Below are 22,922 nucleotides of genomic sequence, written 5' to 3'. Positions count from 1 at the left end.
TGAGGTCAACGTCACCTTTATTATTCTGCCCTCCTCCAGGCACTGTGGTTATTTTGATTGGAGGTAGAATACACCAGTATGACTTAGGCTGGACCCAGACATGAAGTAATGAGAAAGAAGCTGGGAATATGAATTATTACCATCCATGGTGTGCACACATTTTTTGTCCAGAGCTAGGGAAAATTACATTTTTGGACCACAAATCCTCAAATCCCATGGTCATGCTAACTGGAAATTTCTGGAAGTTGTAGCAAAAAAAGGTAACCTACCCAAGTTCTAGTTTTGTCCCACTATCACATCAGGCTGAACATCAGTATTTTGATCAGAAGTGAATGTGGAAAGAGCCTACAACCCATCAGAACAGCAAACCCTTGTTCAAAGCAATCTTCTGTTCTCTAAAAATTCTGTTCTCATACGGCCCACCTTCAGACTTGGAAAAAGTTACTTTTCTGGATCACAACAGCCAGCCTGCAGGGCCACAGTCTTTGGTAACACAAGTCCATCTGAGTGGGGGATTCTAGGAGCTGTACTCCAGAAACATGACTCCCCAAGTTCTGCTTGGAGCACAGCTTTCATTTCTCATCCATTCAAGACAAAGCTCCATGTTTGCGGCCCACTTCAGTAAAGGCCTCCACACACCGATCAATATCCTCTTCACTGTGAACAGCTGAGATCTGCACACGGATACGGGCTTTTCCCTTTGGCACCACAGGGTAGCTGAATCCAATGACATAGATGCCTGTTCAAGAGAAACAAGAGTGTGCGCACATTAGTTATTCTTCTCTCTGTGCTTTTTTCTAATGGGGGCACATACATGGCTCTCTTTCCCACCTTTATCTCCACAAGTCACCCAATGTGTTTCACAGCTCAGTGGGGACTACAGACAGGATCGCTGAGTTTCAGGTCAGCACTCCAACCATTATTCAGATTTTATATTGCATTATTTCTACTTGTCTACTCTGATGTCTCCTTTTTATTTTGTGAGCCTTGACAATGGAGAAAGACAGTTAGCAAAAAGAAGAATGTATAAACCCAGCAGAGGCAGCCATCCAGACCACATAGGAAATTGCTTTATACTGAATTAAAGCATTAGTTTGTCTAGCCCAGTACTATCAACTCTGTCTGGCAGTCTCTCCCCTGGATTGCAGGCAAATGTTTTCCTTGCCCTACCTATTCCCCAAATCCCCTGATGGTCTCCAATTCAAGTACTAACCAGGCTAACTTTGACCAGCTTCCAAAATTAGACTAGCTTGTTTATATCAGGTTAGCTTGGTGGTACGTAAGAGCAAGAACATATGACAGTAATTTCTACACCAGGGGTGGGAATCATGTGACCCTCCAAATAGTGTTGGACTGCAATTCCCAGTATTCCTTCCCATTGGCTGTGCTGGCTGGAAATGCTTGGAGTGGCAGTTCAACAAGATCTGGACGGCAATATGATTCCCACCATTGCTCTATATCATATAATAAAACTTCCAGCACCATTAGGCTAAGCTTGTGTTCAGTAGCACATGGAATTAAAACCATCTGCATGATACATCTTTCTGTAAGGGAAGGGAAGACCGTCAGTTTTCGCTAGGATTTAAATCTCTTTCAGTAGCAGTCTAATGACTGGAAAAATTACCTGGGATATGTAATCAGAATAGGAGCCTTTTGCCAAGTCATCCCATTGACTAATCTAGCTCAGAAGCAGAACTTAGAAATGCTACTTTGGGGGCTACATCTTCTAGAGACTCCCAGCTGTTATACACTGGTACCCCGGGATACGAAAGGACCGGGTTACGAAATATTCGGGATACGAAAAAAGCGGCTTGTAAAAAGCTGTCCCGGGTTACGAAAGATTCTTCGGGTTACGCAATCCTTTTCGGCGCGAAATTCAAAAGATGCAAACTGCAGCGATAGGCTTTCCAGGGATTTAAAGGGCTAACGGCTAACCCAGGGGGCTGGGTTAGGGGTTAGCTTGGGCGCGAATTTTGAATTTCGTTAGCAGCAGTGATTGGCTTGCGAAATCAAGCTGATCAACTGTATTGGCTAACGAAATTGGGGGGGGTGGCCTGGCTTGAGGTACAAAAGCCGGCTTCCATCGATCTGCTCCTTTGTCTGGCCCTGTGGACTGTGTGAGGAAGAGTTGATATTTTGAGCTCTGACTCTTGGGTTCACTTGCGGTTCGGACTTTGCCTGGCTTTGGACTTTTGCTGCCTTTGCCAGGTGTATCTTCGGATCAAGACCGGCCATCAGGAATTTCTCTACAGGTAGGTTGATGGATTTTTACCTTCTTCTTGTGGGGTGGGGTGGGCTGAGACAGTGTGACCATGCTTTTGCTCTGGGGTGCTGGGGTGCTGTTGTTTTTTTTTAAATTTTTTTAATTTTTTTTTAATTTTTATTTTTTTTATTTTTATTTTTTTGGTGTTTTCAAAGTGTGGATTGTGGGTTTTGCTACACTACTGGCATGTTCAGATTTGTGGATGATGGGCTAGAGCTGCTGGGTTGCATTTTTGGGGTTTTTTTGCTGTTTGGGTAACATGCTCTGATGTGTGGATGATGGGTTAGAGCTGCTGGGTTGCTTTTTTGGGGGTTTTTTGCTGTTTGGGTAACATGCTCTCATGTGTGGATGATGGGCTTCATTTGCTGCTTTGATTTCTTCATGGCTGTGCTGTTTTCAAAGTGTGGTGTGAGACTTTTAACACTTTGGCTATGGTCACATGTGGCCAGAGACTCTCACCATAGGGTTGCATTTTCAGATTTTGGGTTTCTGGCCTATGGGCTTGTGTTCTTGTGTGCTTTGGCCATGGCTGTGATGATTTGAGAGTGTGTGGTGGGACTTTTGCAAGTTTGGGCCAGAGAGTGTGACCATGGGGGTGGGGGTGGTTTCCAATTGTGGCTTTTGCTCAGTGCCTGTTCCTTTTGTCCTTTTTAGGCTTGAGCTACAGTATGGCTCCCAAGCCAAGCGGTGAGAAGAAGAAGAGGGCTCCCTTGTCCTTGGAGGACAAGAAGGACATCATTGCCAAGCACGAGAGGGGCGTGCGCTTGGTGGACATTGCCAAGGAGTATGGACGCAACCCATCGACGATTGGCACTGTCCTCAAGCAGAAGGAGGCCATCAGAGCTGTTGTGGCTCCAGCGAAAGGCGTGACGACCATCGCCAAGCAGAGGACACCGAAGCATGAGGAGATGGAGCGCCTGCTTCTCCTCTGGATCAAGGAAAAGGAGCGAGTCGGGGACACTGTGACCACCTCGGTCATCTGCGAGAAGGCCACCGCCATCTACGAAGACCTGGCCAGCAAGGAGGCAGGCGAAGGAACTTCTTCGCAGGAGGAGCCAGCCACCCCGGACTTCAAAGCATCACGTGGCTGGTTCGACAGGTTCAAGAGGAGGACCGGGATCCACTCTGTCGTCCGTCACGGCGAGGCGTCCAGCGCAGACCACCAGGCCGCTGAAGCATTCGTCGTCGCGTTCAAGGCCATGGTGGAGGAGGAAGGCTACGTCCCGCAGCAAGTCTTCAACTGCGACGAGACGGGCCTCTTCTGGAAGAAGATGCCTCGCCGCACCTACATCACCCAGGAGGAGAGGAGACAGCCAGGCCACAAGCCAATGAAGGACCGCTTCACACTTGCGTTGTGTGCCAATGCCAGCGGGGACTGTAAGGTCAAGCCCCTGTTGGTGTACCACTCCGAGAATCCCAGGGCGTTCAAGGCACACAACATCCAGAAGGACAGGTTGCCAGTGATGTGGCGCTCCAATGGCCGCGCATGGGTGACACGCCTCCTTTTCGTCGAGTGGATCAACAGTGTCTTCGCCCCGACAGTGAAGCGGTACCTGGAGGAAGAAGATTTGCCCCTGAAGTGCCTCCTCCTCTTGGACAATGCTCCTGCGCACCCGCATGGCCTGGAGAAGGACATCCTCGCGGAGTTCTCCTTCATCAAGGTCCAGTTTCTGCCACCCAACACGACCTCCCTCTTGCAACCCATGGACCAGCAGGTGATCGCCAACTTCAAGAAGCTGTACACCAAGCACCTCTTCAAGCGTTGCTTCGATGTGACCGAGAGCACACAGCTGACCCTTCGTGAGTTCTGGAAGCAGCATTTTGACATTGTGGTGTGCTTAAAGATGGTGGACTTGGCCTGGCAGGCGATCACCAGGCGCAACCTGATTGCTGCGTGGAGGAAGCTGTGGCCTGATGCTTCTTCCTTGGAAGGGTCACAGTCCGAGGGTGCTGAGCCAGGTGAAGAGGAAGAGGTGCACGAGATCGTCTCCATCGCGAGGTCCCTGGGACTCGACGTGGACAACGAGGACGTGGAGGAACTCATCGAGGAGCACAACGAGGACCTGACAACAGAGGACCTGAAGGCCTTGGCGGCGATGCAACACTCGGCCGTGGATGAAGACGTGCTCCATTTCGACAGGGGCCAGGAGGAGGAGGCTGCGGGGGCATCTCTGCCAACGGCAGAAATTAAAGACATTTTGCGGCAATTCCACAATGTGGCTTCCTTTGTGGAGAAGCACCACCCTGAGCAGGTGCTCACCAGCCATGCCATTGCCCATTTTGATAATGTCTGCCTTAGCCATTTTAAGAACCTGCTTAAGGGCCGGCAAAAGCAGACATCCTTGGACCAGTTCTTCCCTAGAGCGGGAGAACCGTCTTCCAAGAAGGCAAAAGGTGACCCTTAAAAAAAAGGTGACCCTTAAAAAAAACACCAAATTCTTTTTAAAAAAATGGTTAACTTTGTTAAATTGGTGGCATTGGCTAAATTGGCTGAATTGGTTAAATTGCTTGAATTGGCTAAATTGGCTGAATTGGTTAAATTGCTTGAATTGGCTAAATTGGCTGAAGTGGTGAAATTGCTTGAATTGGCTGAAGTGGTTAAATTGCTTGAATTGGTTTAAATTTGGCTTTTTGGGCTGCCCCTCTCCTCCTCCTCCTCCTCCTGCCTCACTCCGAGATGCCAGGACCAGATGCCAAGACCAGCAAAGATAAGAAAAACACTTTTGTACTGTATGGTCATGGGTGTGATGATTTGAGAGTGTGGGATGTGAGGTTTGCATGTTTGGCCTTGATTTGATGTGGGCCAGAGAGTGTGACCATGGGGTGGCATGTTCAGATTTGGGTTTTCTGGCCTTTGAGTTTGGGTTCTGGGGTGGTTTGGTCATGGCTGTGATGTTTTCAAAGTGTGAGATGTGTTTGGCCTTGATTTGATGTGGGCCAGAGAGTGTGACCATGGGGTTCCTTTTTTAGATTTGTGGTTGCTTTGGTCATGGCTGTGATGATTTGAGAGCAGCTCCTCCTCCTCCTTCCCCTGCCTCACTCTGAGATGCCAAGACCAGCAACACTTTTTTTCTTTATCCTTTAGAATGGGCCTTACCATGGGGATGCATGTTCAGATTTGGGGTTTCTGGCCTTTGAGTTTGGGTTCTGGGGTGGTATGGTCATGGGTGTGATGATTTGAGAGTGTGGGATGTGAGGTTTGCATGTTTGGCCTTGATTTGATGTGGGCCAGAGAGTGTGACCTTGGGGTGGCATGTTCAGATTTGGGGTTTCTGGCCTTTGGGTTTGGGTTCTGGGGTGGTATGGTCATGGGTGTGATGATTTGAGAGTGTGGGATGTGAGGTTTGCATGTTTGGCCTTGATTTGATGTGGGCCAGAGAGTGTGACCATGGGGTGGCATGTTCAGATTTGGGGTTTCTGGCCTTTGAGTTTGGGTTCTGGGGTGGCATGGTCATGGGTGTGATGTTTTCAAAGTGTGAGATGTGTTTGGCCTTGATTTCATGTGGGCCAGAGAGTGTGACCATGGGGTGGCATGTTCAGATTTGGGGTTTCTGGCCTTTGAGTTTGGGTTCTGGGGTGGCATGGTCATGGGTGTGATGATTTCAAAGTGTGAGATGTGAGGTTTGCATGTTTGGCCCTGATTTGATGTGGGCCAGAGAGTGTGACCTTGGGGTGGCATGTTCAGATTTGGGGTTTCTGGCCTTTGAGTTTGGGTTCTGGGGTGGCATGGTCATGGGTGTGATGATTTCAAAGTGTGAGATGTGAGGTTTGCATGTTTGGCCCTGATTTGATGTGGGCCAGAGAGTGTGACCTTGGGGTGGCATGTTCAGATTTGGGGTTTCTGGCCTTTGAGTTTGGGTTCTGGGGTGGCATGGTCATGGGTGTGATGTTTTCAAAGTGTGAGATGTGTTTGGCCCTGATTTGATGTGGGCCAGAGAGTGTGACCTTGGGGTGGCATGTTCAGATTTGGGGTTTCTGGCCTTTGAGTTTGGGTTCTGGGGTGGCATGGTCATGGGTGTGATGATTTCAAAGTGTGAGATGTGAGGTTTGCATGTTTGGCCCTGATTTGATGTGGGCCAGAGAGTGTGACCTTGGGGTGGCATGTTCAGATTTGGGGTTTCTGGCCTTTGAGTTTGGGTTCTGGGGTGGCATGGTCATGGGTGTGATGTTTTCAAAGTGTGAGATGTGTTTGGCCTTGATTTGATGTGGGCCAGAGAGTGTGACCTTGGGGTGGCATGTTCAGATTTGGGGTTTCTGGCCTTTGAGTTTGGGTTCTGGGGTGGCATGGTCATGGGTGTGATGATTTGAGAGTGTGGGATGTGAGGTTTGCATGTTTGGCCTTGATTTGATGTGGGCCAGAGAGTGTGACCATGGGGTGGCATGTTCAGATTTGGGTTTTCTGGCCTTTGAGTTTGGGTTCTGGGGTGGTTTGGTCATGGCTGTGATGTTTTCAAAGTGTGAGATGTGTTTGGCCTTGATTTGATGTGGGCCAGAGAGTGTGACCATGGGGTTCCTTTTTTAGATTTGTGGTTGCTTTGGTCATGGCTGTGATGATTTGAGAGCAGCTCCTCCTCCTCCTTCCCCTGCCTCACTCTGAGATGCCAAGACCAGCAACACTTTTTTTCTTTATCCTTTAGAATGGGCCTTACCATGGGGATGCATGTTCAGATTTGGGTTTTCTGGCCTTTGGGTTTGAGTTCTGGGGTGGTTTGGTCATGGCTGTGATGTTTTCAAAGTGTGGGCATCGATTTTTGCAAGTTTGGCCTTGATTTGATGTGGGCCAGAGAGTGTGACCATGGGGTGGCATGTTCAGATTTGGGGTTTCTGGCCTTTGAGTTTGGGTTCTGGGGTGGCATGGTCATGGGTGTGATGATTTCAAAGTGTGAGATGTGAGGTTTGCATGTTTGGCCCTGATTTGATGTGGGCCAGAGAGTGTGACCTTGGGGTGGCATGTTCAGATTTGGGGTTTCTGGCCTTTGAGTTTGGGTTCTGGGGTGGCATGGTCATGGGTGTGATGTTTTCAAAGTGTGAGATGTGTTTGGCCTTGATTTGATGTGGGCCAGAGAGTGTGACTTTGGGGTGGCATTTTCAGATTTGGGGTTTCTGGCCTTTGAGTTTGGGTTCTGGGGTGGTTTGGTCATGGCTGTGATGTTTTCAAAGTGTGGGCATCGATTTTTGCAAGTTTGGCCTTGATTTGATGTGGGCCAGAGAGTGTGGCTTTGGGGTGGCATGTTCAGATTTGGGGTTTCTGGCCTTTGAGTTTGGGTTCTGGGGTGGTTTGGTCATGGCTGTGATGTTTTCAAAGTGTGGGCATCGATTTTTGCAAGTTTGGCCTTGATTTGATGTGGGCCAGAGAGTGTGACTTTGGGGTGGCATTTTCAGATTTGGGGGTTCTGGCCTTTGAGTTTGGGTTCTGGGGTGGTTTGGTCATGGCTGTGATGTTTTCAAAGTGTGGGGTGGGACTTTTGCAAGTTTGGGCCAGAGAGTGTGACCATGGGGTTGCTTTTTTAGATTTGGGGTGCTTTGGTCATGGGTGTGATGATTTGAGAGCTCATCCTCCTCCTCCTGCCTGACTCTGAGATGCCAGAACCATCAAAGAGAGAAAAAAACTTTTTTTCTTTATCCTTTAGAAAGTTTAGAATGGACCTGTCAGTCATTGTTAAGATCATTAGAAAGTTTAGAATGGACCTGTCAGTCATTGTTAAGATCATTAGAAAGTTTAGAATGGACCTGCCAGTCATTGTTAAGATCCTTAGAAAGTTTAGAATGGACCTGCCAGTCATTGTTAAGCTCTTTAGTGCCTCAGGCAACTTTGTATTACATTGTATTGTAGGGTACTTAGCTTAATAGGCCTCTATTGTGACTTTGTTTTGACTTGCAGGTTCAGTCTGAGGTCATGGAACGCATTAGTTATTTTCAATGGGAAAAGCGCTTCGGGTTACGAAATTTTCGGCTTACGAAAGGAATAGCGGAACGAATTAATTTCGTAACCCGGGGTACCAGTGTACTCAGAACTCTCTACAAAGACCAGTAGGGGGCTCTCCAGGGCTTCAGGCAAGCATCTGTCCCATTTTTACATTGGGAAAGTTTGCAGGATAAGTGATATCACTAGGGGATGCGGACCGCACCAGGTGACAATCTAAGAGGGGGTAACACAACTACTCCTCAGACATCTGCATTTTGGCAGAAATGGGCTGTGGCATTTTCCTGTATCTCTTTAAAATCCTGAAGAGATGGTGTGAGTGAGGTGAGGCTCAGCGGAAAAAGAAAGAAGAGGCCCCAAGGTTGTTGTTGTTTTTTTAAAAAAGTAAAAATTAAAATGTAATTTTTTTTAAAAAATAATATTTTTTAAAAATGCTTTTTAAAAGAATCACATTTTACCAAATTTTCACTTTAACCACATGAAACTATGCATATGTAAACACATTCATTATGTGTGTGTGATATCATAATTTAAAGGTATAAATTTAATTTTGCTAGTTGTTCATGTCGCAACTGTTACCGTTACATTCAGTGATATATGGAATTTATAAGTAAATTAGTACAAAAACATTATTAATGTTTCTGTATGGTGTGGTCTAGGAGGAGGTCAATGCAGGGGGCGGGGGGGTATGACACCATAAGCTACCACACCGGGTGACACAATCCTAGTGATGCCACTGAGGAAGACCAGAGTCAAGGAACTTTTTAAAACAGAGTATACAAAGCATGAAAATGATTGAAAACCAAGAACCTGAATGAAATGTATATGGATTGAAGAAAAGTACAAAGTAGAGAGAAAATAGAAGCAAAAAGAGGCTAATCAGAGAGGACTTCACAGCTCTCAAGGGCAGGAGTAGGGTGACCAGATGTCCTCCTTTTCCATATGTCCTACATTTCAACCTTCTGTCCAGGAGGAATTTCAAAATGTCTTCCATTTTGAGCATGACTAAGAAGCATGAATTTACATTTATATGAGTGTGTTTTTATCTTCTATTTGGTAATGCCCTACAGTTTTCTTGAGTTCCTACATTTTGCGGTGCCTTGTTCTCCTTTGGGGTCAAAACATCTGATCACCTTGGGCAGGAAAGAGGGCTACAGATAGTAAGAAACTAAAAGAGGAGATGTTTGTGTAAACCCTGTAATTTATTGATCAGCCCCAGTGGGTGAGAAAACCCTACAGGAAGGACTGGGTAGTTAATAAGGGGAGAGTTGTAGAGGAAGTGTAACTACCAGGGATACTGATTTGGCCTTTATCATTGGATAAGGTATAGTATTTTAAGCTGTGTTCTTTGAGCATTGGTATTCATCTTCTGACACAGGGGTCTGATTCCCAGCTTGGCCATGAAACCCAATAGTTGACCTTGGGCAAATCACACTCTCTCAGCCTCAGGCAATGGCAAACCCACTCTGAAAAAATCTTGCCAAGAAAATTCCATGATAGGTTTATCTTAGGGTTTCTATGAGTCAAAAACAACTTGAAGGCACAGAACACACATTCAGAAGATGATAAAAGGGTATTTCCCTTTTAGTAGTATTACTACTATGTGTAATCTTAGAAGTGCACCCTGGGCTCTCTTGCAGATACACCTCTTAGATCATATCAGGCAGCAGATGATTTAGGGCAGGGTGACCAGACATCCTGCTTTTCCTAGACATGTCTTACATTTCTACACTGGATTCCCAGTGATTGGGCGGCATATAAATAAATCCTATTATTATTATTATTATTATTATTATTATTATTATTATTATTATTTCAGCCTTCTGTCCAAGATGAATTTCACAATGTCCTCTATTTTGAGCATAACTAAGAAGCATGAATTTATATCTACATGAATGCTTTTAGCTTTTATTTTGTCATGTTCTACATTTTCCTTGACTGTCTTATGCATTTTGCAGTGCCTCCTCCTTTGCAGTCAGGACACCTGGTGGTCACCCTGATTCAGGACCAGCCTTGAAATCAGGACATTGGATGGTGTTGATGTACAGTACATGTCTTTAGTATGGGGGTCCATCTTCCAGATGATTTCTAAAGACAATACTGCCCCCTATAGAAAAACTAGGGATCCTCCTGTCAGAAGATGTAAGCCTTGGTTTGATCTAATTCAGAGGAGCCTGTGCTCTTGGACTTTAGGGGCACAGCTTGGGTCTTTTTCTTCCTACAATGCAGCTCCCAGAATTTTTCAGGGAGACTCTAGGAGTTGCATTCCAAAAAGGGAATATTTCCTAGTTGTTTGTAGGTATGATTAAAAGCAAACCAGAAAGTTATCTGTTAAGGTTGCCACTTCATCAGGGATGTCTATGTCATAAGGCAGAATGTGATGGAAGCAAATTTAGGGGTGACATGAAAGGGCAGCATTTTGTTTAAGTACCAAGAACAAGGAGAGGCAGTTGCAAGACTTTCTGCCTTATGTGCCAAAATAATGTGCTGGCTTTAGGTATTACATACTGTGACTTATGTGAGTGAGGGTGCCATTTGCTGCTCTGCCTCAGACTTAAGCTGTCTGTCCATGGATTCAAGGAAATCCAAATTTATGTCTATGTATCTGAGAGAAAAAATATTCCTGAACCAAGAAATGTGCTTGTCCATTGGCAATGCTGTCTGGGAAATTCTGTGAGCTATAATCCGAAACAAAGGGAACTTTTTCAACCTCTGAATATATGTAGTTGTGATTATTTGCATTTTCCAAATTCTAGACTAAAGCTAAGGTTTTCTGTGGAACTCCTTGCTAAAGGAGGCTAAGCTGCCCCAATGGCCTTTCACTGGTCAGCAAAGATCTTTATATTCAGGCAAGTAGAGGCAATTATGAGAACCAGCATGGTGTAGTGGTTTGAGTGTTGGACTATGGCTCTGGAGATCAGGGTTCGATTCCCAGGTTGGCCATGAAGCTCTCTTGGTGACCTTGGGCAAATCACACTCTCTCACCATAGGGGAAGGCAATGGCAAACCTCTTCTGAACAAATCTTGCCAAGAAAACCCCATGACAGATTTGCCTTACAGACACTATAAGTCAGGAGTAGCTTGAAGGCACACAACAATAAATAGGGAATTACACTGGATTCTTGTAGAAGGCAGTGTTAACCAACTGAGTGCTCTTTTATGTGTTTTAATTCCTTTTAATTGTTATTATGCGTGAATTAATCTGTATCATGGCTTTAATATATTTTATTCTATCACCTTCAAATCTCTCTGGCTCCATGTTTTGGGGGAAAGGCAGGATATAAGTCCAATAAATAAATAATTACAAAACGTTAACGTGGTCAAAACAGGGATAAGGCAAACAAAGCTGTATTTACACTGCAGAATTAATGCAGTTTGATACCACTTTAAAAGCCATGGCTCAATGCTATGGAAGTCTGGGATTTGTGTGTGTATATATATATAAATATAGATATAGATATAGATAGATACATAGCAGTCTCTGTTAGAGAACTCTGGCACCTCAACAAACTACAAATCCCAGAATTCCACTGAAAGGAGGCATGACAGTTAAAGCAGTGTCGCTCATACACATTATAAAATGGAAAACAGCCACCTAATACATCCTAAGATTAATTGGTCCCATATTTGATAGCAAAGACATAAGCTATACAGAACTCTGCTCCCTGTTCCAAAATGGTTACCTCTCTTTAACATGTCATCAGCCATCGCTGAAGCAAGCCGGGCATCACCCAACATCACAGGACAAATAGGATGATTATTGCCTGAAATGGTGAATCCAGCTGCTGCCATCTTACTTCGAAACCTGCAAGGAAAGAAAAACCTTCCAAATTCATTTATTTTATTTTTCAAATTTATATCCAGCCGAGGGTATTGTAGTTGGCTGTCTTCCTCCTAGTTTATCCTTAGAAGAATTCCTAAGAAGGAGGTCACCTGAGTGGGGGAACCTGTCCGAAGTCAGCTAGTGAGTTTTATCATGGCTAAGTGGGGGCTAGAATTCAGATCTCACAAACTCCAGCCCAAAATTGCAATTGCTACTGATTACTATCCTGGGATTCCCTTTGCCCCAAACTTATAGGCCCCAAACCAGTACATATCAGTACAAGAATCTAAGCTCTCCCTCTCTTAGTTCTCTGTGTGGAAGGGTACCAGATGCCTGATAGGAAAGTACCAAGGGTTATATAGCCAAAACATATAGCTAGTGAAAACCATAAGGAAAGTATCAGTATGCTATGCGAACTCAAAGTTTTCAGAAGTACAAGAGGTACTAAAAAATTTAGGGAAATTTCTCCCCCTCAAAATGAAGCCAAACCACGCAAGGAGAAATTAACACACTATATGGCTGCAGAATACAGGGAGTGTATAAGCTGGGAGGACAGGGAGTGAATAAAGTAAAGAAAAGTAAGTGATAGTGGAATGAAATAGTCAGAAGGATACCAAGACTGGCTAGAACCCTGAACAGGAGGATTCCACACGGCAACATTTTAAATTATAAGCTGCCTCAGTGGAACTGCTTTACTGGAGCACATGCTCTAAATCTTCTGGTTAGTCTCCTTGCTTACCGTGCAGTCTTGGCAGCCATAGACTGTGCAATGGCATTGCTCTCCATGAGCAGATCCAGAGCCTTGGAGGCACAGCCAACCACAGCAGGAGGCAAGCTATTGGAGAAGAGGTACGGTCGGGAACGCTGGCGGAGAAGGTCAACAAGTGCCTTGGGGCCAGTTGTGTAGCCCCCTGCAAAAAGAAGAAAATATTATTCCAGGGCAGGTTTGCAAAGCTTGTCACCTACCCCATACTCTGGGCTGCCATCTATTTCATAACACAACCCTGCACTGTTTTGGAGGTTTTTTAGGTAGAATAACTAAGACAAAAGGTCATTTTAAGGCCACAGTGAACAAAGTTTGGAAAACTTATGGGGTTTTTTGGACTATAACTTCCCTTTTTGGATTATACATTGCTGGCTGAGGGATTCTGCAAGTTGCAGATAACTGATGTCCTGCTATATGTAGGTAAAGACCTCTGAGAAATTGATGTAAGATGTTTGGGGGGGGGGGGGTGGTTAGAAGATCAAGGCATATGCTACCAGATAACATTTTTAAATGTTCTGTATTTTCCCTAAGTACTAAACAGGACATCACTAGTTAGAACACTAGTTAGAAGGTTTACCTGCTGCGCCTCCAAGTGCCTTTCCAAGGGTTGAGTTGATTATGGTGACTTTATCCATCACACCCAAGAGTTCATCAGTGCCCCTGCCAATAGAGGATAGCCTGATTAGCCTAGGCCTCTCACATGCAAGGATCTTACAAAAGCTACTGCAATGAACATGCTGACTCCTTTCGATAGACATTTAAATGTTAAATGTTTAAATTTTGTTAACCACCCTGAGTCCCTATATCAGGAGAAAGGCAGGAAATAAATACATATATACATACTTACATACATCCTGTAACATATTACCTGTACTAAAATAATGGATTTTCCAAATAAGGCTTTCCTAATGGGGGACATGAACAATCATTTTTTTTTTTTTTTTTGGTTGGTTGGTTGGTTTTTCGGGCTATGTGGCCATATTCTAGAAGAATTTCTTCCTGACATTTCGCCAGCATCTGTGGCTGGCATATTTAGAGAATGCTTGCCTGGAAAGGAGTTGGGTATATATATTGTGTGACCTGGAAAGGCAGGAGTGATTTGCATGTCTCCAGAAATGGGTTTACTGGTTATCTGAAAGAGGACCTCCTCCCATTATAAGCTTGTCTGAAATTTGAGATCCTCAGAGGAGGCTCTGTTGCATGTCCAAAAAACTCCGGACCTTAGGATGGGGTGTACACGTAATAGGGCTTTCTCTGTAACAGCACCCCAGTTGTCTTATTCCCTAACAAAGGGCACTATGCTTGCTCCATCTCTCTTGAGTTTCCAGCAGGCAGGTAAAACAGCAGTGTTTCATCTGCATTTAATGTTTGAAACTACTCTGTTTTAACTGTTTTAAAAACTGTATTTTAGGTCCTTTTTAGACTGTTTTTAAATAATATTTTAATATGTTTTTAAAACGTTGTATATTTGTACTGTTTTAATTGCTATTATTTGTTCATCAGCTTAGGATCCCTTGTTGGCTAGGATGCAATACAGAAATACCATAAATACATACGTACATACATACATGTGATTTTTTTTCTGAATAAAACACATACAGATGTTTGTCATACAAATGTTAATTAATTTCCTATGTGTAGCTGCATGCCAAGAGATAGCACGCACACACACGCACGCACGCACACACAATCTAGGCAAACACACTGCAGAAATAATTCAATTTGAGACTGCTTTAATTGCCCTGGCTCAAGGCTATGGAATCCTGGGATTTGTAGTTTGTTGGGGCACCAGAGCTCTCTGACAGAAGAGGCTAAATGTCTCATAAAACTACAGTCCTCAGAATTTCCTAGCATTGAGCCAGGAAAGTTAAAATGGTCTCAAGCTGGATTATTTCTGCAGTGTATTTTGGGCCTTTGTTGAATTGGGAACTGGATTATGTTCTTTGGTTTTGGTAGAAAACCTTACACGCCAGATATGCTAATTAAGAAACAATAAAGACAATAATAGAGTTTTATGTGACAAGCTATCCATTTATTTCATTTGTAACAACAACAGACAAGCATATTCACACCTACAATCTCATTTAAATTTTTGGAAAGACTAATATAAAAATGTAATCTCTCACTCTCTTCTTGGATGAATGATTTTTTTTTATTTAGCACAATAACACTGTATGTGGTGTACTGTGCCAATTATTAATTTTCCTTTCTTCAACTTTATATTGTATAAAGTTGTTAAAATGGTGGAAAATAAATAATTTTTCCTGCTAAAACTTTTGCCTACAGACATAGAAACAAACTAGGAGGAATAATCTGATTTCTTACCGTCCATTGGGCCCCAGGAATCCAGTGGCATGACATTCATCAACAAAAACAATGGCACTGTACTTCTCAGATAGGCTACAGATTTCCTTCAAAGGGGCAATGTCGCCATCCATGGAGAAAGCACCATCAGTTACCACCATTCGTAGACGAAATTTCTGGACAAAAAAGCAGGTGTCATGGGGCAAAGGATTTGGAGCAAGAAAACCAATAGTTTATTATGAGGAAGGGAAGGAGGAGGATCTAAAAATCAGTGATCTAACCTTGCCTTGGAGCCTCATGATGCTGAACAAAAGGGGAATAACAGCATTAACTCACTTGTGCATCCTGCAATTTGGCTTCCAGGTCTTGCATGTCCATGTGTTTGTAGCGATATTTATTGGCTTTACACAGCCGGATCCCATCAATGATGGAGGCATGATTCAATTCATCTGAAAGTACTGCATCTTCAGGAGTCAGAGCTGCCTGTTCAGTACCAACAAACAGAGAATATTTAGGCAGCTGCCATACTACAGAATTAATACAGTCTGACATTGCTTTATCTGTCATGCCTCCATCCTATGGAATCCTAGGATTTGTAGTTTGTTGTAGCACCAAAACACATATCTCACAAAACTAAAAATCCCAGAATTCTATTGCATTGATCCATGACAGTTAAAGCGGTATCAGACTGCATTAATTCTGCAATGTAGATGCAGCCCAAGTGCAAGCCTCTCTTTACTATATATTATTTAGCTGTCTGAGATTTTATTCTCCAAGAACCCAATAAAACAAACCAATCTTTGGTATCCTACAATCTACCATGTAACTGAAACCACAGAATCTTGTAGAGTTTTTCTGTCCATCTATAAATGGAAATTAACATCGCAAAGTATCTATGTTTATCTGATCAAGTATGGCTATTCTTAAGAGGTTGCTTAGGTAGGGTTTTTTGCCCATCCACTGAAACTTTGATACAGTTGTCAGAAACAGCAGTTTTTACATTTACTTTCCACTTCATTTCAATGTCTGCATTCTCTCATAACTGTCTCCACGTGTGTACACACACAGACAAGACCTGACAATGAAGAGAACACTTCTTGTATCTAATAAAGCTTATGACACAATACATTTGTTAGCTTTTTAAAGGTGCCTCACAACTCTTTGATGTTGTTTTTGCTGCACTAACATAACTTCCCACTGGAAATTATCACAAAGATAAGCTGTTTGGGGTCTTTGATACTTTTCTCTAGCTATCACTCATCATCTACTCCCCATGTGCTACAAACCTCAAAGATTCCAGCATTGGCATCAAAGCAGCTGGCATAGAGAATGGCATCTTCTCTCTGATGGAAGCGAGCAATTTTCTCCTCCAGATCTTTGTGTATATTCTAAAGCATAGGAGAAAGTACCAGAAACAGTTCCAACTGTTATTTTTAAATGCAGATTTCTTTGCTGTAATTTTTTTAAAATGCAAGTACTTCCCTCCCTCCTGCTTACTAAAATGACAACAATTTTAATTGAAAGTATTTTCTCAGGAGCAATTTCTTAAGAAGATATTTCAGATGTTTGTGCTGCAAATGTGGTTAGGTCTCTTCACAAGAAAAAGAAAATTGCAACCCTTTACAATTCCCCACTCTTCCTCTTTCCTACTTGCGTTCCACAGATGAAGCGGACAGAACTGAGTCCAGCACCATATTCCTTCAGGGCATCTAGTCCAGAACGGATTACTTCAGGATGACTGGAGAGTCCTAGGTAATTGTTGGCACAGAAATTCAGAATATCTGCAAGAAGAGCAAACAGAACATCAACAGTAAAAAGTGAACAAAACATGGAGGGAGTTTAGCATTATTTTTCTTATGTAATTATATACTTCTTTCTTTGATTCCAGGAATATAGGAAGAACCTTACACACAGAATTCCCCAGCCAGCACCCCATCTACCTGTGGTGGGTAGAGAAATTTGGAGCATCATAACCTGGAAAAATAACCTTTCCACACTCTGCTAGGCTATTCTACCCATGGTGGGCAAACTACAGCCTTGGTACTACATGTGACCTCCAAGGCTCAACCCCTTCTGATTCCCCAGATTTCCAATAAAAATAACAATAAACTGTCTCAACTGGAATTCTCCAAAAGCAATAATTCTCTCCTTAAATAGGTTGCAGGGGATCACATGTATTACTTAATCATTTAAAAACAGACTTTTTCAAAACCTAAACAAGTTTGGTATCATTTTGTGTTTTTGGGTAGTCTACAGCCCCAGAGAAAGACCCAAATGGTGTAGTAGTTTGAGAGTTGGACTATGACTCTGGAGACCAGGGTTCGATTCCCTGCTTGGCCATGAATACCACTGGGTGACGTTGGGCGTGTCACACACTCTCAGCCTCAGGGAAAGGCAATTGCAAACCTCCTCTGAACAAATCTTGCCAAGAAAACCCCATGATAGATTTGCTTTAGGCTCACTGTAAATCGGAAATAACTTGAAGACACACATCAACAACAGCCTCAGAGGATCCTAGGGGGCAAAAATTGGTACCCAAACACACTGATGGTGGCCACTCTTGGCATACACCATCCTGTATCTAGTCTACTACTGTCTGCTCTGAATGGCAGAGACTTCCCAAATTTCCAGCAGCATGTCTTTCCTAGTAGCTAATGCTTTTAATCTGACGTGCTGGGGTCACAAGCTCAGATGTTCTGCAGGCAAACCATGTGCTGTCGCATTCATCTATGGAATTTTCCCAACAGCTGGAGCTCAGATTACCAAATTTGATTTTTTTTAGGATGCTGGTACCTGAGTGGGATGCAGGAGAGATTAAAGGACAAGACCTGGTAAATGTAATGACAAAAAAAGCACCCTTCCAGTTCCTCACATAGACCTTCATGAACAGTATGATGGGATTGAAACAACAAGCTAACTCTGTACTGTGAATTTTATGGGGAATTGTGAAGGAAGCACTAGGTGGACTTGACTTCAAGGCAGTCAATCCCTGTTCAGAAAGACTGAAGCGGGGAATTAGAAAGTATAAAAAGCAGGAGTATATGTCGGAGGAGATTCAGAGTGAAAGAGAAGGGTTGAGTTGAGAGTTGGAAGAGTCAACTGGAAGAGTCAATAGGGATACTTGTCTGAATTGATTGAAGGATGAGGTCTGACATAACTCAGGTTGAATATTGTTGTATGTTTGGAACTAATAATTGGAACTGGTTAAAGTTTTTACTGTTTCACAGCACATAATAAATTACATTAATTATCTTGTTAATTTGTTAATTCTTGATTCAGGCAGCATCCACGCTGCAGAAATAATCCAATTTGACACCACTTTAACTGTCCTGGCTCAGTGCTATGGAATTCTGGGAAGTGTAAATTGTTGTAGCACCGGAGCTCTCTGACAGAAAAGGCTAAATGTCTCACAAAACTATAAATCTCAGAATTCCACAGCACTGAGCTATGGCAGTTAAAGTGGTGTCAACCTTGATTATTTCTGCAGTCTAAGATTGATCTTCTTTAACCCTAAATCAAGGGGTGGTCACAAGTAAAGAACAGAGTACTAACACACACACTAGCTCACAGTGAGGTCACCTGGAAACCCAGTTCCCCCCAAATCAAGGCTAGGAGCTGCGGGGCCAGCTCTGGGAAGGCCAATGTCACAGGAATGTGGTTTAAGCTTGCTTGCAATACTACTTCTGGACCAGTAGAGTTCCCATTTCAGCATGATGTTAAGTCAGAATTTCAGTCCAAATGTTAAAGGAGTTGTCCAAAGTGTAGACACCTGTCTCAAAACAGGTGCAACGTTTTTAAAGTTTCGACTAAAACATGGAGCAGGTTCACCACTCACTGATACAGAACATACCACCCACCAGTGCTTTTACTTACAGAGAATCAGCAATGAGCACCAAACCGCTGGCATTTACATTTAGCATGGGCAGGGCTTGCACCATGTGTGATTTGGCAGCCGTTTCATTCACTTGGCAGCCATACTTGGAACCAGATCAACAAACCAAAACTCAGTGAGTTGAAAGGCTAAAACAAACACATTGAGAGTACTAAGCACAAGGTCAGAACCACAGAAATATTCCAGCGAGCGAAGATCTTACTAAGCATATGCTGCACATCTGTTTGATACAGTAATCTCTGGGTGCATTGACATTGTAGAAATAATGCAGTTTGACACCACTTTAACTGCCGTGGCTCCATCTTACAGAATTCTGGAATTTGTAGTTTTGTGAGGCACCAACACTTTGGCAGAGGCGGCTAAAGACCTTGTAAAAATACAGATTTTAAGATTCCATGGATGGAGCTATAGTACTTAAAGTGGTGTCAAACTGCATTATTTCTACAGTATAGATACACCCTATGATATATTTAATACATACGGTAACTTTATTGTTACCATTATTGTTCACATTAGCAGATCCATATTATGGACACCATCAACTTTCGTGTTTAACACATTAGTTTAATTTTAAAAAGAGCAAATGTTCAGTGTTATGTCTACAACAAAGGCTTAAAATTGGTACCTTTTAAAAAAAACAGCTGTGGAAGTTTTTGCTTGTTCCTACACTGCTGTTAAACTGCCTTGGGGAGCCAAACGATAATAATAAGGGCTGTGTATAAGAACCTGGGAAAGTTACTTTTTGGACTGTAACTCCCACAATCTGTTCCCCCATACACTGGCTGGACAATTCTGGATGTTGTTGTAGTCAGTCATCCAAACATAATAATAATTTTGTTTTGTTTTATTTATATACCGCTATTCCAAAGATCATAGCGGTGAACAGCAAGTAAGCTAATTAGCAAGTAAGCTAAACATTGATTCTGGCCACGGTATAATCACCTTAAGGTTTAGAAGAATGGAAAACTAATATCAATGTATTATACTTCAATACTTTAATTGCTAAGAAAAGCAGGAAGGAACTAGAATATAAATAATGTTTTAGAGCTGGGCATTTCTTGTGACTCTGCACTGCTATTAAAGAAGTGGGTTTAAACGCATGACAGCTCACGGGAAAATAAAGAACGGTTAAGTCTTAAAGCTGCTGCCACATTTCCTTTCTTTCCATCTCCCCCTTCCTTTCTTCTTTTTATGTCACAAGACACTAACACAACTACAGTACTACTTTGAAAGTGAAGAAAAGTTTTTTGGGGGGCTGCAACTCCCAGAATCCTCCAACCTGGAAAAAAACAACCTGGCTCAGCATCTGTGCCTGTCTTCAGACCACACAACAATGGCAGAAGCAAAGCTTTGGTCTTTGTGCAACTGCCAGGCTGTATGTGGAAACAACCAGCCTGTGCATAGGACATGAAATGGCACGACTCCCAAGATCTCTCTCGCCTATCCTGCACCGGGACCCAGGGGACATGGCCATGATTTCACAACAAATTTGGGTTGCAAGGTTTTCAAAACAGCAATAAGGGATGGTGGAAATTCATGATGCTCTGTCCTGACTATCATGAAGGTGGCTATTAACAAGATTGCGTTCTACCTAAAAATGAAATAAAAGTACTGATTTCAATGAACCTAGCTATAGACTTGTCAAGAATAGTAACATAGTGCTCACATTCTCCAAACGTAAATTACATGAAGCACATCATAAAAATCCTAATTTGGTTTCTTTCTTTTTCCTTTTTTTGCATGCATCAACAATCCTGATTCATTTTGATATGTTTCGATCATATCAGAAACAGCATATATCCTATGTTTAAAATTCTGAGTTAACTTCAATATTAGATTTGGTAGCAGAACACAATATTTCCCATGCCCCAAAATATGGGATTTAGGGTGTCTCTTGTTCAGTCTGCACAAGGGACAACCTTTCCAACCCTCAAAAAAGGAGGGTGATGTCTCTTATAACAAGGGGCATCTGGAAAGCCTAACTTTCTGCATTTCGGAAAACATAACCTGGGGTAGATGCGTTGTCCATGTTATTGTGTATGTTGTTTGCCACCAAGTCATCCCGACTTATAGCGACCATAAGGCGACTCTATCATGGGGTTTTCTTGGCAAGTTTCTTCAGGGGGTTTGCCATTGCCATCCTCTGAGACTGAGACTTCAGACCCTACTCTCCAGAGTTGTAGTGCAACATTCAAACCATTACACCATTGGCTCCATTTAGCAAAGTAAAATAACATCTAAAATCCACAAAACAGTGATACCTTTATTGAGACGATCAAAATGCATAAAATACATGTTGCAAGCTTTTGAAGCTCCACTGGCTTCTTCATCAGGCAAAGGTGTTAAAAAACATACAAGAGGAAAAAATATAAGATGAAGTTAGTCACAGGACTGCATTTTGTCAAGTTGTTGTTGTTGTTCTCAGTTGAAATGGTAGGGAGGGATAACTATGCATGCAGGGCTTCCTCCTTCTGGTATTGGGAGACTAAGCATTGTAAAGACCAGGAAATAAAAATTAAATTCCATTAGCAGCACAAAATGGTACTTCCTCTGAGATTCAGGATATCTTTTTCCCTTGTAAGGCCACAAACCCCTTTTGTTTGGCAGAGGATCTCTCAAGAGAAGCCTTCAGGCTTTTAAGGTGCTGTTTTGGTAAAATGTGCCAAATGCAATCCTGTTTTTAAAAAATGTTTTTCAACACATAGTTACTTGAAACACTTTCCTATACTATCAATTCTTGCAATGGACAAAAGAAATTGCACTCTTTCTATGAGGACAGGTCAACCCTTATTGACTGTGTTACCGCTACCTCACATTTCCCAAACCACCATCAGGGACTGTTGACTTATGGAGAGGTATTTTCAGCTTGAACCCAAATCCATCATGAAAGCCTCTCTCATCAGTGAACTTTTATGTTCATCCTAATAGTACATTGCCATCCAGATAACTATCCTAATGGAACTATCTGGTAAGTGTGCCTTGTATGTGTTTTGATGTTAATTCATATCCTAAGCCTGTATGAACATTGTTTTAGTATTCTTTTGAAACTGAAATCACTAAGAGTGTGTGTGTGTGTGTGTTTTACCTGTGTTGGAGGTAGAAACCTCAAATAGTGAAATCCTAGTCCATACCACCTCATCTCAGCACAACACCAACAACATCTTGACAAAATGCAAAAAAATGGGACTAATATCATCGTACTTTTTTCATTTTTAACACTTTTGCCTGATGAAGAAGCCAGTGAAGCTCCTGGACAGACAGTTGATGAAATGGAGGACATGCCCTGGAAAAGGAGGATGTATCTGGTCACCCTAAAGGCATGGCACCCCAAAATGGAGGGCAGGAAAGAAAAACAGAGGACATTCCCAAATAAAAGCTTTAAAAAGCATTAATATAAATATAAACCAATGCTTCTTAGCCTTGGAATCCCTCCTAGACAGAAGGTTGATGCAATGGAGGACATGCCAGGGAAAAGGAGGGCGTCTGGTCACCCTGGAGGCAAGGCACCCCAAAATGGAGGACAGCCAAGAAAAACGTAGGACATTCCCAAACAAAAGCTAACAACAATGATATAAATATAAGCCCATGCTTCTTAGCCCTGCTCCAAAGGGAGGGCCTTTAGGAATTCCCTCCTGGACAGAGGGTTGATGAAATAGAGGACATGTCCTGGAAAAGGAGGACCACCCTGAGGCTGGAGAGACCCTTCCCCATCCAGCCCCCCTACCTCCTACCCACCTCCCTGGCTGCCTTCCACCTGGATGTGCGGCCCCTGCTTGGAGGTGATGACCCTCTCGCTCTTCCAGGTCCCGGCGCCTCGGATGCCCTCCAGCTCCCCCTCCAGCACCTGCTTCAGCTGGGCCAAGGAGGACTGGGCCCGTGCCCCGGGCACCAAAGGCCGGGCAGCAGCCCCCAGGAGCAGGAAGCAGCGCCCGCCCAGCATCATGCCAGCAG

The 22,922-nt window shown here is 43.2% G+C and overlaps 1 protein-coding gene across 1 annotated transcript; it reads right to left on the bottom strand.

The window, feature by feature from the left end:
• Nucleotides 1–22,922, bottom strand: LOC149311904 (2-amino-3-ketobutyrate coenzyme A ligase, mitochondrial-like). Its single transcript, XM_089528138.1, has 9 exons — nucleotides 22,707–22,922; nucleotides 16,730–16,860; nucleotides 16,366–16,467; nucleotides 15,416–15,562; nucleotides 15,101–15,255; nucleotides 13,353–13,435; nucleotides 12,749–12,920; nucleotides 11,870–11,991; nucleotides 1–739 (listed from the first exon to the last, which is right to left on the bottom strand). Exons 1-9 carry the CDS (start codon nucleotides 22,912–22,914, stop codon nucleotides 588–590), a joined length of 1,272 nt encoding a protein of 423 aa, XP_089384264.1. The 5' UTR covers nucleotides 22,915–22,922; the 3' UTR covers nucleotides 1–587.

Source organism: Sceloporus occidentalis, unplaced genomic scaffold, assembly GCF_023333645.1.
Source record: "Sceloporus occidentalis isolate IW3139 unplaced genomic scaffold, rSceOcc1.0.p SCAF_5, whole genome shotgun sequence".
NCBI classification, from domain to species: domain Eukaryota; kingdom Metazoa; phylum Chordata; class Lepidosauria; order Squamata; family Phrynosomatidae; genus Sceloporus; species Sceloporus occidentalis.
Note: the sequence above shows the minus strand (reverse complement) of the source record. Positions and strands in the feature narration are given on the sequence as shown.